Here is an 18,693-nt window from a genome sequence, read left to right on the forward strand (position 1 = left end):
TGTGGCATGACTTCTGACCTTATAAAGTCAAGCCTTTTGCAGCATCTGTCATCTTCATACTTTACTGTATATGTATGTGGTAAATTAGGGTCAAATCAGACACGTTTTGACTAAAATCATTTTTTATGATTTCAGTCTGTGTTAACCCATAAAGACCCAAACAACCACTGGCGACCAAAGTCACCTCCTGATGTAAACTGTTTAATACCTGTTAATCCATTAATTCTATCAATACATGTCAATAATTGGTATAAAATACAGTTCTTCATCTTCTCATGGTCATCAGATATGACCTATTTGGACGTTGAGAGGCTCCATAGTTACCATGGAAACACTGTCATCTTCTGCAAGACTGATTCACTAGTAAAATCCATGGAATTGGATTAATGACAGTGTTTAGAGATGATTGGTTTATGATCAGCTAAATATGTATTTTACCGTAAAAGTCACATATTCTGCAGTTTTCTCTGTTTCTGATATAATAACCCTCAACTTCAATTTGAGCTTTTATGATCATCAACATGATCACAGTACATTAAATACAGGAAAATACCTAATTTTCACTTTAAAATGCAAAATACTGAGCATAATATTATACTGAACAATGATAAATCACTGAAGAAAGATTAAATATAGAGAAAAATTAATTTGAGAACTGCAACAAAAGTAGCGCTGGGTCTTTATGGGTCAATAAAAGGGAATTTTGGGAGTTAATATTTAGCTACATGTAGTCACTGTTAGCAGTACCTCAATAAAGAAAGATTTGCCCAATGTGTAGCTGTTTTGTTTTTGTTTTTTCTCAATTGTGTTGAAAGGAATCTATTTTTATTCCACAGTAATGTATCTTATAAATTATGGCTTTAAATTGTCTGTCTACTTTTATTTATTCAATTTTATAACTTATAACTTGTGCCTGTAAAGCATTTTGAATGACATGCCTAACATCATGAAAGAAAGAAAGAAAGAAAGAAAGAAAGAAAGAAAGAAAGAAAGAAAGAAAGAAAGATCTCACAAAACCATTTCAAGGGGAAATATATAATATCTCGACTTTCAAATATAAAAAATGACCTAAATTCTCATTAGAGTGTTCTAGAATAATAACTCTGTAGTTTGGATTGAACAGATATGAACTGAATTTATTTCCAGCTACAGGCCAGGGGATTTGTGTGTCCACTAGGGGGAGTAGTGTGTCAATCTGCTGGTCTCAAATGGTGAGGAAAACTAACACCACAGGGCCTCTGACCAAAATATCAGCAAGTGACCCGATGAGATGGGATGAGAACTATTTAGAAACAACTTTAGAGATTTACGAAGCGATAAAAGCTAAAAGCACTGTTGTTGTTTCTGGTGTGTGACCACCCCCTGCTGGTGGGAGTTTGTAATATAATAGTACAACACAGGGTGTATCAAAAAAATATATACGTTTTGAAAAATTATGCCCAGTTCCGCATTTGATCATTTTTGGGATTTTCTTTTCTGGATGTTGGTAGGTAGGGAATTGGTGGATATTTGTCTAAATTTACGGACCCAGGTTTTCATGCATAAGTGAGCAGGGGCAAATTGCGCAATCCAAGTTAAAACTGGTTTGTGCGAAGTAGCGGTGGGATTTAAATCCAATCAAAGATCATGGGAGGGGCCAATGGGCATCCATATTGTTTTCCACAAAATTGCCAGGTTACAGCATTAACACTTTGGCCACCATGTCCATTTCATTTCTTTACCCATGGCAGCTGTTCCTGCCTTTCAAAGTGAATTCAACTTGTTTAGGCCTGAAAATGTCACTGAGGACAGGCCAAGTTAGGGTTAGGGTTATTACTGGTGGTAATTTTTCAAAATGTATAGTTTTTTTTTATATATATATACACCCTGTATAAGACCTTCTTATGAGGAATATCTTTTCTTTTTCTTTTTTTTTTTTTTTTTGAGGGAAAGACCCACATTTTTTCCCAACACTGTTCTTGTATTTGACTCCATCTCTAGACAAACTAAAAATAAAAATAGGACCAATGGCCCTGTAGCTTACCGGCCAAATTAAAAGCTTTGGGAAATGTATCCAGATGCCATTTATTATCACCCAGTTCTGTGTATTTATTATATTACAGAAATATCCCATGTTTAGATCTTATTCCGATCAGATTTGTAAAATATTCAAATTCCAACTTGATGTCATTGATACTTAATGATTCAATCCACTTCCTATCTCTTAGAATGGGAAAATTTTTCAAAGTCGCACCAAATCCAGAATCAGGTACGGATCAAAATAATTTCAATACCTTGTGCTGACATCATCATACAGAAGCTGTATACCAAGTTTGAAGTCAATCAGAACTGTAGTTTCGGAGAAGACGATTGAAATGTTTTCCCCATAAGAGCCCATGTTAAATTTTCCATAAATTCCCGGATCCAGAAGAAGATCCTGATCAGCATGTGGCCATTATGTTATGGTCATCTCCCCATCATGGCTGGACTGTAGAAATTTACACTGGATATCATTTATATTTACTGAGTTATTGCATCAATCCACTTCCTATCTCTTATAATGGGGACATTTTTCAAAGTGGCACCAAATCCAGAATCAGATCCGGATCCAAATAATTTCAATAACTTTTGTTGACATCATCATAAAGAAGCTGTATACCAAGTTTGAAGTCAATGGGAATTGTAGTTTCGGAGAAGAAGACGATTGAAATTTTTGTAACGGACGACAGACGCCGACGGACGCTGCACGACGACAATAGCTTGCTAAAAACTGTTGAAAATATTCAACATCATAGCAAACCTAGAGGACGAAGGCTCTCTGCTCATGATCCAGTAACCATAACTCGCCCTTAGCTCAGATTACGTACACACACACATTCTCCAGTGTGTATGGCCCATTAGTGAATGATGGTCTATACACTCTAAGGCTTCACACTCCAGAGAGCACTATAGGAAGACCCTCAGATGCATTACGCTGCTCTGCATGGCCTCTCACATTCACCATAAACACATTGCAGAGCAGAGGAGGCTCTTTAACCCTGGACCATCAGGCCTGAAGATGGGCATCAATATCTGACTGTTTCCTCTCACAGCGTCCTCAGTGTCAGCTCCTCATTGGTAACCTCATCAATGACAACGTTTCCAGCTTCAGATCAGGTTTTCTAGAGTTATAGTTGAGTTTCATCATTTTCAGAACATAAATATAGGCTCTCCTCCATTAGAAGCTTGATATTCACACATTTCCATGTCTGAGGGTTGAGTCAGGACAAATCCAACAAAGACACGTCTGTAATCATGTGGAGGTGGATCACATGTGCATCATATACGTTTGTGTCTGAATGAATCCTGCTACATCTCACATGCATCTGGAAGTGTATTTTTAGGTTTGAGTTCTATTCTTGTGTTCTGTGTGCATGACTACTGAGGGTGTTCCACTAGAGCGGGTGGAGAAGGCCTTCAACATCCATCCAGGGCCTCCATAACCCGGACACTGTAAAGGTTACGGTGATGGAAGTTATTCTGAAAAACTTCATTGGTGGGACAGACTTAAACATGTCTTACAGCAGGAGTGTCAAACTCATTTTAGTTCAGGTTCCGCATTCAGTTCAATTTGATCTCAAGTGGGTCGGACCAGTAAAATAATAATAGAATAACCTATAAATAATGACAAAAAATTTCCTCTTTGTTTCAGTACAAAAAAAACCTATTAACCCATAAAGACCCAAGCAGCCACCGGTGAACGAAACCATCTACTGATCTAAAACGTTTAATACCTATCCAGCCATCAATCCTATCAATACATGTAAATAATTGGTGTAAAATACAGTTCTTCATCTTTTCATGGTCATCAGATATGACCCATTTGGACGTTCAGAGGCTCCGTAGTTACCGTGGAAACACCGTCATCTTCTACAGCTTTGATTCACCAGTAAAAACCATGGAGTTGGATCAATGACAGTGGATGGAGATGCTTATTTTTACATTCAGTTTATGATATCTTTGCTGAAAAAGTCATTTTTTCCTCAGTTTTCTCTGTTTCTGATATAAAAACCCTCAACTTTAATCTGAGTTTTAATGAACATCTGTATGATCAGTGAATTAAATACAGGAAAATACCTGATATACACTTAAAATTGCAAAATACAAAGGATTATATAATAATAAATGGTGATAAATTACTTAAGAAAGATTAAATAGAGATAAAAAAAATGTATTTGAGAATTGACACAAAAGTAACTCTGGGTCTTTATGGGTTAAATTATGAAAATATGTACATAAACTACCCATTACAAAAAAGAATTAAGTAAGTGCAATTTTAACAATATTATGCCTCAGTTTATCATTTATACATGTGCATTATGCACAGTGTTACACAAACATTTGGTAACATTCATAATATTGCTAAATTTTGGAGTTTGGAATTTGGAAGTAAAATAACAATTTCTACAATATTACCCCTCAGCTTATTATTAACACAACGTACAGATCACAGTGGATCCACAAATACACAAAACACTCAGTAATAGGCAGAATATTGTTAAAATTGCACTAAGCTGTTCATATGTGTTTGTGTTATTCACATTTGTTTGTTAAAAGGTAGTTTGTAAATACACGTCAGTCGATAAAGGGTTAAAAAGGACTGCTTTAGTATGAGATGAAGTGTGTGGCATCAGTTCACTTTAAGAAACAAAAGAAGAAATTGCAAAGTCATGAGTAAACACCACAGTGAAACTATTATTAAATAAAGTGCTGTATTTGTTGGTACTCTATGAAGAGCTAAACAACGCAATAAACAAATCAGTGCTAATTCCCTTCTTTCCAGTTGGTGAGTACAAAAGAAAGACTTTCTTTTCTAGTGAATCAGTCGTTCTGATCCTGGAAGTGTGTTAACAATTATGGAGCATTAGTCTGCTTGTCGTGTTGGCCAGATAGACAGGAAACAGACATGGATCTTTGTGCTGGAGGCCTTCGAGGCCCACAGACTCCATCTCCCTCTTGTTTCTTTTTCACAGGCCCACACTTTCCAAATGGACGTCAGCCAGCACAGTGGGGACGCCTGACATCCACAGGAGCCACTGTCTTCAGAATGTTTAGCACTAGGACTGTTTTAAAGAGGAACAATGCTAGATTTGACCGTTTTGGTTCTTCTTTGCTGTTTTTGTATCATTTTTCTCAGTGGAGCTCCCCCTATAGTTTGGAGGCACAAATTCACTGTGGTAAATCCCACCCCTAACTCCGCCCCCTCCGACCATGTGCATTTGTTTTCAATGAAGCTGGTGACAAAAAGGTAATCCTTCAAGACATGGGTCATATAATGAACTACATACATCTGACAAAAACTAGAAAAATTGTGTGGCTTTTTGTGTTTTGTTTTTTTAAATTTTTTTATGAGGACACATTTTCAGTACACGCATCCTCTCAGCACAGATACAAGCATATGTCCAATTTTCCAGTTTTCCGAAAGAAAAAAAAAAAAAAGAAAAGAAAAAACAAAACAAAACAGAAAACAGAAGCTTAAACTAAAAAAGGGAGATGAGTAGTACCCCCACCCCCTTTTCATGTTTTTTAATCTATTCTTGTATTTTTTTTTTATTTTTTTTTTTTGACAGATTTTTATTTAGAAATATTGAGAAAAATTCACCATACATTTAAATTACATTGTGGTCACTTAACAAGTATGTGACCAATGACCAATCTTTCCATTCTCAACATTTCAGTTTTTCTTTTTTTTTCTTGTTAATAAACAAAACAATTGAACAGTGAACAATGGATGCATTGTTACATAAAGAAAACATACAAAAGACCAAGAGACTTTGACCTCCTCTCTCTAAAGAAAAAAAGAAAAAATAAATAAATAAAATATAAAAAGTAGAATTAATTAAATACACAAAAAAAACAAGACAATTCCAGATACATTGTCATTATATTGTCATTTCTTGTACATTTAAGGTTCCAGCAGATTGTGTTTGGTAAGTGTAAACAAAAAATATCCACTTTGACCATAGATTTGAAAATTTGTTCATTTGTCCGAAGGGAGAAGGTTAGTCTTTCCATCTGGTAAATTTCATTCACAATATCTACCCATTTTTCCAGATTAGGTGGTTCACTGTTGGAGCCAGTGCCTGGTCACAGCCTTTTTGCCAGCAGTTATTAAAATTCTATACAAGTAGGCATTGTTCACTAAAATTTCCGTTTTTCCCATAATTAAGCTATTCTTGTATTTTATACTTTTATTTGGGTTTTATTTATTCTACAGCACAGCACTTTGGTCCACTGCGGTTGTTCTAAAGTGCTTTACAAATAAAGTTGGATTGGATTGAATTGGATAGATTCAACTGATTAAATTCTGTCTAGTAGTAAAAACACACTCCTGAGGTAAACAAAGGATGATCTAGTAAACGAAACAAACATACACCAGCGTGACACAAACAACCAGGATTACTAGCGAGCATGCTAACATCTGCACTAGCTAGTAAGCATACAGGCATCGTTCATAAAATTTGTTCAGAAACAAGCAAACACCGATACAACCAGAATCATCCAGAACACAAATCCACTAAAATACATAGAGTCTAGAGCACAGGTGACAAACATGCGGCCCAGGGGCCATAACCGGCCCGCCAAAGGATCCAGTTTGGCCTGTGGGATAAATTTGTGAAATGCAAAAATTATACTGAAGATATTTACAGTCAAGGATGTTAAAATCATTTTAGGCCAATTCAATCTTAAGTGACCAGTAAAATACTATCATAATAACCTATAAATAATGAAAAAAGCTGTTTTTAGCTTACCGGCCGATAGGCTGTAAGCTATTGTTGTCATGCGGCCTCTGGCGGCGGCGTCTGTCATCGTCTGTTGTCCGTTACAAAAACTTCAATTGTCTTCTTCTCCAAAACTACAATTCCGATTGACTTCAAACTTGGCATACAGCTTCTTTATGATGATGTCAACAAACGTTAGAGAAATTATTTGGATCCAGATCCAATTCTGGATTTGGTGCCACTTTGAAAATTTTCCCATTATAAGAGATAGGAAGTGGATTAATATAATAAATCAGTATCAATGACATCAAGTTGGAATTTGAATTTTTTACAGATCTGATTGGAATATGACCAAAACATGGGCTATTTCTGTAATATAATATTATTGTGTGTTATGACCCTGGGTCATAATTTATCTATTTATATGTATATGTATGTGTTTTCTGTTTAGTGTGTGTGCTCTCCCCCGTCCTGTAGGTGTGCTGTGCCCTTTTGTGTCTGTCTATTGCAGGTTGCTGATTGGTGGATCATGATTGCCCAGCCCTTTAAAAATGGCCCTGGAACTTCTGTCCTCGCTCGCTCTTGCCTCCTGTCAGCTCCCAACCCTGTGTTCGTGTGTGTGACCGTCAGTCTTCGTGCTCGTGGAAAACTCCGATTGTTTGTATTTGTAAATAGTTTTTGTTAAATCGAACCTTTTTCTGGTAGGGGAGGTCGGCTCTTTTGTTTTCCCATTTTCTCCTGTTTTTGGTTAGATAGTTAGGTAAGTTTTCTGTATTTTATTTCTTGCATTTATTTTGGTTAGGTAAGTTAGTTTAAACTCTACAGATATTTTGTTTGTTGTTTTAGCCGCTCCCTCCCCTAACCCTTCCTTAGTTGTTAAAACAAAAGTAGTAATAATAAATATTGTGAATCTTAGTTTTTGACTGACGTGTGTGCTAGGGAGCTGGGAGGGGACAAAAGTTGAGCACATTATGTTCGCCCTGGTGAACCCCTAGGCCGGGGCCTAGGGGGCCATGTGCTATTGTGCCAATTCCTTGGCACACCGTGATAGATGGACTCAATGTTTTTTTAAGAGCTTTTGGTGCGGGGCCCCTCATGAAATACCACCTTGGATGATTTCCCACTTCGCCCATATGAGAAACCACCCCTGATGCCTATGAATGTTCAGTGGTGGTGGGAGGGAGGGGCAGTTTGGCGACACGCTTCTGTCAGCCTGCCCCAGGGCAGCTGTGGATACAAACGTAGTTTGTATGAATGTGAGAGTGAATGAATAAAGGATCAATAATGTAAAGTGCTTTGGGTACCTTGAAAAGTGCTAGAGAAATAGAATCCATTATTAATATTAAGCAGAGGAAGAAAAACAGCGCATAAGGTGAGAAAAGCTGTTCTACCTTTTATGTTACATTATTTGTATATTTGCATAACCCTAACCCTGTATTAACCCTGTGTATTTGGTATTTGGACTGAACACTAGCTAACGTTAGAGTAGCTGCTGATTATGCATAACATTTGTGGATAAATAACATTAGAGCAATACCTTGAAATACCATGAAAAGATGAATAACTGTATTTTACACCAATTATTGACATGTATAGATAGGATTAGTGGATCACCAGGTATTAAGCAGTTACATCAGTAGATGGTTTAGGTCGATGATGGATGTTTGGGTCTTTATGGGTTAAGTTGTAAAACTGTTTGTGTCCCAACATGGTCAAAATAGCATTGTTATTTTTGTGGAATGCTTTTATCTCCTTCAGTGAGTTCACAATGTGTGGTCACTTATTCCCAATACAACCTGTCTTGCATATGAGTTTGACTGATCAGGAAAATGTAAGATGTTGGTTTTCCTGAGGTCACTTTGGACTCTGTCTGCATTTGTTCAATAAAAATAGGAGCCATTGGCCTGATATATTATGTACACACTGCATGTCCACACTGGGAAACATGTTTTAAGTTATATATACTGTCTTGTGAATGGAAAGCACCTGAGTGGAAGTTATATTCTTCTGTCTGTCTATTTCTTACACTAATTCAGTACATAGACTTCTGCCATATGTTGTCCCCACTCAAAATTTGACTGCCCCCCTCTTGCCACCCCATTAATATTTTTCTAGATCCGCCCCCGGTGATAGTGATGGTTAAACATCTGGTTGGGGGTTGAATGGAGGCTCTCCTCCTTCCCACTAGCATCTCTAGGGTCGAATACACCACTTGCCAGTTCTCTGACACTGTCCCGGTGGTCCTAGATCTCGTCTGTGGCTTAATCTGCTTGTAAATGTTATTTTTATTAACTGTTTATTGTCGAATGTGTCTGTTCTATGTGTTTTAACTGTGTAATCCACTAACTGTGTTGTATTTACTGCTGTCTATCTTGGCCAGGACTCCCTTGTAAAAGAGGTTCTTAATCTCTTTCCTGGTGAAATAAAGGTTGAATAAATAAAATTTTAAAAAACGTCAGGGTTTACGGCACTACGACACAAACACAGCCAGGTACCGACCCCAAGATATAAACACAAGCCACGCCTTCATTTCACAGGCGTTTACCATGGCAGAGAAAAGGAAGAGGTGGGCGTGGTCAGAGGATGGAGGAAGAAGAAAAGAGTGAGTGACCAAACCAGGACCAAGACCAGAGTCTGCCTGGGTCCAGTTTTAGCACATTCTTGTTACAGTGTTTACTTGTTTATGGACTCATTTTATGAATGATGCCCTAACCCATGTTGGGAGGGGGAGGGTCAGATGTGGGTTTTACGACAGTGAATATATACTTTAAAACTGTAGGGGGAGCTCCATAGAGAAAAATCTTCCAAAAACAGCAAAGAAGAACCAAACCGGTAAAATGTTGCATAGTTCCTCTTTAAACCCCTTCCTCATGCATCTGTGTGTCGTATGTACAAAGCCCAACCTCATAAAAAGCACTTGTTTCGAAGCCCTGAAGATGCTGACCGCCTCCTGTGATGTCAGAAAAAGAAGGGAGTGCGTCCAAGTTTCCTCTGACACACACTCTATTGATGTAATGACTCACAGCAGAAACACTGTTTAGGACCAAAACTTGGATGAGGAGGGAAAAAATGGGGGGACGGTGGGGGTCCGGGTCCTGTTGAAATTAATGTTTATGATAGAGGCTGAATAAACACATGTGTGTGTATCTGCATATTCATATGTGTGTGTGAGTGCGTCCTCACAGAAGCCATACTTGTAGCCTGTAGCGTTGGCGAGGTCTGACAGAACCCGATTGAGGGAAAGCAGAGGGCGGGGCGGCCGAGCGGCTGAACAACGTGTGTGTTGTTTGGACTTTTCTCTGGGGGTTTTTCCAGGCCAGAAACAGAGCTGGACGACCGACAGCAGGCGACTTAAGAGAGCCACCTGGAGGGAAAACTTCCAGTCACGCGACGACTCAATCACACGAAGACGTTTTCAGATTGAACCTGGAGGTGACGGTGAATTCTTCATCTGTAAATGATCTCACACTCTGGAGGCAAGTTCAGCTGAAGCTTCTGTCGTTTCAGTGTGGAATGACAGCACCGTGCTGAGTACAACCACGTGTTTGTAAGTGATGGACAAAGTATTCGGGTCTGGGACTTTAACCCTTAAAGACCCAGAAATACTTCCACAGCAGTTCCCAAATTCATTTTTCTCTCCATTTAACCTTTCTTCAGTCCACATTTCTAAGCTTGGTATATCGTGGAATTTTATTTGGTGAAAATGTACTTTTGTGCAACTTGCAAATATTTTCCTATATTTTTAATTGCAGTTGTTAATAATTCTTCAAATCTGGTGGTTGCCACCTGTTAAGCCTTTGAGGGTTTTTGGTAACCATCCATCACAATTTTTAACCAACATGTACTTATGTGTATGTTTTTTTTTACTATGGGAAAAATAAATAAATAAATAAATAAATACATTTATTATTATGTTATCCTCTGTATTTTGCATTTTTTCATTGTACATCATGTATTTTCCTATATTTAATTTAGATGCTCATGAAAACTCAGAGTAAATTCAAAGGTTATTATATCAAAACAGGCCAAAAAATGCAGAAAAAGTGACTTGTACAGCAAAAATATCAATAAGTAGTGCCACGCTCAACAAACCCCACCCCTCGCATATATTTTCACCCATTATAAGTAATCAAAACAGAGAAAACTGAGGAAAAAGTTTCTTTTTCAGCAAAAATATGAATAACTGAACATGAACCCAGAGTGTCCATCCGCTGTCATTGATCCAATTCCTCGGGTTTTACTGGTGAATCAATGTTGTAGAAGATGGCAGTGTTTCCACGGTAACTATGGAGCCTCTGACCCGATACATGTTTTCTGCCCCCTGGTGGATGATCATCCCACTGCAGTCAGAGGAAAGGCTTTTTTTTTTGTCCTTTTCAATATGGCCGCTAACATTAAATCATCCAACACACGTTTTCATAGGAAAGTCTTTGGTCATTTTCAAAAAGTTGCGTTAAGATGAACATTTATATTGTTATTTGGTTGAAAATTGAGAAACACTGAAAAATATTGAAATTATGGTAGCATTCAAGGAAAATAAAAAAAAAAAAAAAAAAACTGTTAAAAGTTTTATGTAAAAAAAAAAAAAAAAAACACCTCAAACATTCTATATTTTGAAAATATTATTGGTAAAAGTTATTTTTATTTGAACCCATAAAGACCCAAACAGCCACCAGTGACACAAACCTGATCTAAACTGTTTAATACCTGATCTATTAATCCTCTCAGTCCATGTCAATAATTGGTATAAAATACAGTTTGTCGTCTTTTCATGGTCATCCGATATGACCCATTTGGATGTTCAGAGGCTCTGTAGTTACCATGGAAACACTGTCATCTTCTATAACACTGATTCACCAGTAAAACCCATGGAGTTAGATCAATGACAGTGGATGGACACACTGGGTTTATGTTAAGTTATTCATATTTTTGCTGAAAAAGTCACTTTTTCTTCAGTTTTCTCTATTTTGACAGAATTAACTTTGAATTTACTCTGAGTTTTCATGAACATCTACATGATATGTGAATTAAATATAGGAAAATACATGATTTACACTAAAAAAAGGCAAAATCAGAGGAGAATATTATTTAAAAATTGGTGATAAATCAGTTAAGAAAAGGTAGAAGCAGAGAAAAATTCATTTGGGAACTGACATAAAAGTAGCCCTGGGTCTTTAGGGGTTAAAGGTAATGTGAGCAAAAAGTTGCCAAAAACGCCCAATGTATTGAATGTGATACAAAAAATACATTATAAACAAAATGATATGGCCAATCTTTTTGACTGGATTATGTTAAAAGGGCTACTAAACATTTAAATTCCAAAACATCATAATTTTGTGGTTAGTTTTTAATGGGTCAGGTTTTACAGGGTTACGAAGTATTTTAAAACCTAATAAACCCTCAGTACTCAGACGGAAAACTGCATCTGAAAAGTAACTGAAGCGTCAGGAAAAAGTACAATATTTACCTCTGAGGTGCAGTGAAGTTTAAAGTAGAAGTATAAAGTTTTCCAAATTTGTACTTGAGTAAAAGTACACAGTAACAGTATCCCACTATCTGGCTGCTGTCGCCCTGTGGGTTTATGGGATATGAGCGAGTGTTGGGAGACCAGAGAGGAAGCCATGCCCATTCATCACTGGCCTCTCTGCTCTATTTTGTACTTTAAAGGTCGTCTTGGAATGGACAATGTTATGTAATGTGTGTTTTCTTGTGCAGCACACACACACACACACACACACACAGTCCTCCAGTCAACAAGTGCATAATTCTGCAGCTAATTGCGATCATTAGAATACTCAGAGGGTAATCAGAGCTTCAAAAGCAGCATTTTTATGTCCACTTTCACCGCTGTCATATAATCCCTCTGGTCATTTAACCCATAAAGACCCAGTGGTGCTTTTGTGGCAGTTCCTGAATGAATTTTTCTCTCTATTTAACCGTCCTTAAGTGATTTATCACCATTTACTACAATATTATCCTCTGTATTTTGCATGAGAAAAAACAAAACAATACGGTAATTTCCTATATGTAATTCACTGATCCTGTAGATGTTCATAAAAGCTCAGAGTAAATTCAGTTATATCAGAAACAGAGAAAACTCAAGAAAAAGTGACTTTTTCAGTAAAATCTCTCATTAACTGAACATAAACCCAGTGTGTCCATTCAGTCATTGATCCAACTCCATGTTTTTTTTTTTTTTTTTCCATTTCATCCATTTTATGGGTTATTTTGTTTGTGTTACTTATTGTTTTGTCTGTTTTTTCTTCATTTTGTTGCTTATTTTATTATTTTTTCTTAGTTTCAGTTATTTTTTGGTTTATTTTTTTCCTTTTTATTTATTAGTTTGTAAATTTTACATTATTTTTCCTACATTTTATTTACTATTGAACATAAACCCAGTGTCTCCATCCGCTGTCATTGATCCAACTCCATGCGTTTTACAGGTGAATTGATGTTGTAGAAGATGACGGTGTTTCCATGGTAACTATGGAGCCTCTGAACGTCCACATGGGTCATATGTGATAACCGTGAACAGACGACAAACTGTATTTTACACCAAATATTCACATATATTTATAGGGTTTCGTGGATCAACAGATGGTTTTGGTCGGCGGTGGTTGTTTGGGTTTTTATGGGTTAAAGCACCGGTCACAAAAGAATGGAGAGGACGAATACGCACAGCCACATGTGTTTGCAGTTTGTGGAAATAATATAATAACTCACCGTAGTCGATCATGTTGCGTTCCAACTAGGTGCAAACGGTATCCAGAGGCGCAAATCCACACAGAACATCAGCTCAGAGCCTGACACATGGTCCAGGGAACGGACTCACTGTGATTCATCTGGGGTAATGTGGCTGTACCTCTCCTCCTCCTCCTCCTCCTCCTCCTCCTCCTCTTCCTCCTCCTCTTCCTCCTCCTCCTCTTTACTGTCTGGAAAACACAACTGCGTCTCAGTTAAGGCACAGCTCCCCCAAAATCACTGCCCCTTTCCTGAGATCCAGCCCAGCAGAGGAAAACCCAGCGCACTGCCTGGGCCTGACCTCACACCTACTTTATATCACACACTGGTTTAGTCTTTTACAGGCCTCTGAGAGTGTGTGTGCCCACTGTGTGAGTGGGTATGTGCGCTGCCGTGGGATGAATAGATTCACTGTGGGCTGCTGCAGTTTACCCATAAACACACACTCCTCATCTGTGTGAATCTGTTGTTCAGTCTGGGTCAGAGCTGTTTGAACTGGGCGGTTCGGTACATATACAGATCTAGGTGGTGGTGGTGGTGGGGGGGGGGGGGGGGGGGGGGGGGGGTTGGGGTTGAACCACTCTGGTGAGAGGTGAGGCCTTTATGGGGCTTGGTATGTGGTTCAGGATATAGTGGAACTTTAAATGTGGGCTATTCTCAGACTCCACCTTTTTCCCAGTGAAGCTTTAACTGTGTGGTTGGAGCTGTCGACTAAATGCAAAATACTGAATTTCCCTACAGGGATAATCTTTTTTTTTTTGCAATAAATTGAATTACATGACTTCATTGTGATGTAACTCATTCATACTAGAGATCATACACGTATTAAAATCAACAGTCGGTTCACTGATTGCTATGTAAGAGTGAGTTTTCCAGCAAAAAACTACAACTCCCTTCTGCGTTCTGGAAAGTTTCCTCTTCTACAACAACAGTGTACAAAACTACCCACTGTTAGAGTCAATTACACATAACACTAACATGCATAAAACTAACTTATCTTATATGTGTATTCATGTCATGAGAAATAATGATAATATACAGGGTGGGGAAGTAAAAATTTACAATATTTTGAGGCAGGGATTGAAAGACAGTGTATGACCAATTAGTTTATTGAAAGTCATGAGAATTTATTTGCCACAAGAAAATTGACATAATAGAAAATGTTTTTATTCTATGTGTCCTCCTTCTTTCTCAATAACTGCCTTCACACGCTTCCTGGAACTTGCGCAAGTGTTCCTCAAATATTCGGGTGACAACTTCTCCCGTTCTTCTTTAATAGTATCTTCCAGACTTTCTCGTAATAGTTTTGCTCATAGTCATTCTCTTCTTTCCATTATAAACAGTCTTTATGGACACTCCAGCTATTTTTGAAATCTCCTTTGGTGTGACGAGTGAATTCAGCAAATCACACACTCTTTGACGTTTGCTTTCCTGATTACTCATATGGGCAAAAGTTTCTGAAAAGGTATGGATAATAGTGTTAGGTATGATTATGACATCAATATATGTTTGGTTTCAAAACAATTGACGTAGTGCCTGCTGAGAAAAAAACAACTAAATGTTCATTTTAAATTTTGCTTCCCCACCCTGTATAAAATAAATAAATAAATAAATAATGAGAAAAATTACCATGTTTTAGAGACATTCTGATGATAGCAGCTGCCAGCCTTTGATACAGGTGTATGAGAAACCTGGATTTGCTTTTGCCCCAGAAGAACCTAAATGACAAAACAAGAAAGACACTACTGTTAGATAAACTATGGTATGTCATATTAGACTTTCTCTTCCTTTGGAAGGTTTGGGCATAAAAGTGAAATCAGAATGGAGATCATCATAAAGGTCTAGTTGATGAATAACTATATGGTTTTGTTTTTTAATTTATTTTTTTTATTTTATTACTTTATTTAATAGGGACCGTACACATTTATTAACATTGCTGTATAAAAAATACACCTATGTAAATATGCCAGAATTAGTAAAAATAACTACTTTTTGTCTGCAGTCCCTAGGCAGGTGACAGAAACAAGACATAAAACAGCCAACATCAGTACATCACTCGTTCGCGTTCTTGCTGGTAAACACTGGCATGAATATGAAAAGACCTTGACTAAAAGTACAGTATGTGGTCGAAGTTTCCACAAACATGGCTGGATAATGCTTTAAAAAAAAACAGGTAAAAAGACTAAAAATAACTTCCCATGAATAAGTGCAAACTCTTTAAGCACCGCCACCCTGAAGTCAGACAGCACCTAATCCCTCTGGAAACCTCAGGAAAACCCTGCATCACATCTGCCAAAAAAAAAAAAAACTGCTAAAATAACACCATTAGTGGCTGTAGTTCACCAGTTGGACAAAGTAAGTCCTACAGCTGAGTGACAGTTCATGTACAAGTATAGACATCAACTAAGATGTGAAGTTTGTATTCTGTTCTCTGTGAAATTTCCACAGTTACGCAACATTTAGCGCTGACAGACTTAAGTCACTGTTGGTTTCTGGTCCTTTTCAAGACACACGTTTTAACTAAACAGCAGATCTGCACACACACAGGTGTTGGATTATACAGACATGTCCCAGACTCCAGTAAAAACTACTACAACGAGGAGGAGAAAGTCAAAGGTCTGCAAATACTCCATATGTCACCAGTCCACATTGTCTGTATTAGGGATGTAACGATATGAAAATTTCATTTCACGGTTATTGTGACCAAAATTATCACACTTATCATTATTATCACGGTATTATTGAAATTATGCTCAAATGTTCAAAAAGTACTTATACACACACTGAAATAGTTTAAGCAAGTTCTATTTGAATAAAATAAAATAAAATAAAATAAAATAAAATAAAATAAAATAAAATAAAATAAAATAAAATAAAATAAAATTATTGGCACAATGTACTTTCTGTTGGCAGAAACATTCAAGTATTAACCCTTAGTGGTCAGAGCCTATTTTGGCTGTTTTTCAGTACTTCTGATTTTGCCTTTATAAACTATATATAGAAAGGTTTACTATACCCATGTTTGGTATCTTTTTTGTTCAGCACAACATCATCTATCTCATCTGTCTATTACTTTTTCAATTTAACCTACAATATCGACACAAAAGGACAAAAAACACACAAAAAATATATAAAATCTGGTTTAAAAATATATATAATTTATTGCATAAATGACACAAAGATGCTTAACGAACCTTTTCAAAGACTTTAAAAGTGAATATTAGTTCCAAATATTAGGTATATAAAATCAAAATTGTAATAAATTAAAACTATATTCAAATATTTGACATAAAAGCAAATCTTCACATTGGGTTTTTTCCCCTAAAAGTGCGGTAATCAAACATGGTTATCATGATAATTAGAATTTTAACGGTAATACTAACTGTCTGCAATTTTACCACAGTTTATCATTATACCGGTAATCGTTACATCCCTAGTCTGTACCTGACTATATACAATTAATGACATTTAGTGGCGTTATATCCCCCTGAAACCCAGAACAGTAAAAGTTTTGGCTCTTTACCTCCGCCAAGGAGGTTATGTTTTTGCCAGGGTTTGTTTGTTTGTTTGTTTGTCTGTCTGTTTGTTTGTCTGTCCGTTAGTGTGCAACATAACTCAAAAAGTTAAGGACAGATTTGGATGAAATTTTCAGGGTTTGTTGGAAATGGGATAAGGAAGAAATGATTAAATTTTGGTGGTGATCGGGGGTGGGGGGGCCCACGGGGGGGGCCACTGATCAGCCTTGGTAGAGGTCTGCGCTCTCCGAGTGCTTCTAGTTTTTTTTTTTTTTTTTTATATTAAATAATTGCCTTGATTTGAAACGACATATTGCAACAGGGTTTTTTTTACCAGATACATTTTTTTTTTTATTATTATTCTCTATGGAATGTTGTTTGCAGTGAACTGTTTTGTTTTTTTTTTCTTTTTTAATTAAAGCTGTGAAACTCTTGCCCCCTATAAAAGACAAAAATGCATGGCTGGGCTCAGGAGGGTATAAGTCAGACAATAATTAGTATTGCATTTCAAGAAAAGTTGGGATATTTTCAGAAAGACAATAAAAACTAAAATACACAATTCTTTTACATTCTCTCTCTCTCTCTCTCTCTCTCTCTCTCTCTCTCTCTCTCTCTCTCTCTCTTTTAAAAGACACATTTGGATGAATGTCTGAACAGTGCCATCGTCTGTTTTTTGCCTCCCTCTAGTGGCTTTCCTGGGTCACTGCAGTAGACGATGCACAGCGGTCCCAGTCTGTAGTGTCTGTTATAATCCAAGAGAACTATTACAGAGCTGCATAAGTTAAAAATAAATAAATAAATAAATAAATAAAAACAACCACAATGGCAAATAATTCTACTACTGGACTGAAAAAGTACCTTAAGTGAAAGTATCATCACCTAAAATAAAAGTACCCATCCTGTTGTTATTACAGAATATTTACTGTAAAATACTCTATGGACTGTCTGTGCATTTTAATGTGACAGCTCTTCTTAGATTATTATGTAGGAATATAACTGTGTATTCTAGAGGTACCGCTGAATAATGCTTCATAAACATTTATTTTCTCTATTGTAATAAATAACAAGTGAATGCAGCCATTCGATAAATGTAGGGGAGTGAAAATTATAAGATTTGCCCCTGAAATGTCATGTATATAGTAGCATAAAATAGGAACACTAAAGTAAAAACAAGTGGTCTGTCTATTTTGTACAGTGAAATTACTAAATCATTTCAGACTTTTATATTCTGCCTCTGTGAAAACTTCCCATATAAACTATAGTATAATATAAAGTACAGATAAATGCTTTCTAACATGTAACATTTCTCCTGCCTCAGTGGAATCACGGTTTTAAAAAATATACTTGGGCTAATTAGAGGCAGAGATGGTCTAAAAACATTTATGGAAAAAAAATGGAATTTATTAATAATTCATGTAACAGTAATATTTAACTCTTCCACACTTTTTCCACAGTTATTATAACAGTAACTTTAACCCTTAAAGACCTGGAACTATTTTTGTGGTGACGTTCAAATCAGTTTTTCTCCACATTTAACCTTGTGATTGAGTGAATTATCACCATGTTTTCTAATATTATCCTGTGTAATTTGCAGTTTCAGTGAAAAGCTGATATTTTCCTATATTTATTGATCATTTATGTTCATAAAAGCACAGGGTAAATTCAAATGTGATTCAAAACTGAAAACTTGCAAAACT

At 36.7% G+C, this 18,693-nt stretch overlaps 1 protein-coding gene across 3 annotated transcripts in view; it reads right to left on the minus strand.

Annotated features, from left to right (window-relative positions):
• il16 (interleukin 16) overlaps positions 1 to 13,582 on the minus strand; it is an 80,857-nt gene extending 67,275 nt beyond the window's left edge. For all 3 annotated transcript variants that reach the window (XM_030130207.1, XM_030130212.1, XM_030130201.1), the window contains exon 1: positions 13,464 to 13,582. In XM_030130207.1, coding sequence (XP_029986067.1) covers positions 13,464 to 13,476 — 13 coding nt within the window. In that variant the 5' untranslated portion in view covers positions 13,477 to 13,582. The remainder of the gene's footprint in view (positions 1 to 13,463) is intronic.
• Between the last annotated feature and the right edge of the window lie 5,111 nt (positions 13,583 to 18,693).

Source organism: Sphaeramia orbicularis, chromosome 3 (assembly GCF_902148855.1).
Source record: "Sphaeramia orbicularis chromosome 3, fSphaOr1.1, whole genome shotgun sequence".
NCBI classification, from domain to species: domain Eukaryota; kingdom Metazoa; phylum Chordata; class Actinopteri; order Kurtiformes; family Apogonidae; genus Sphaeramia; species Sphaeramia orbicularis.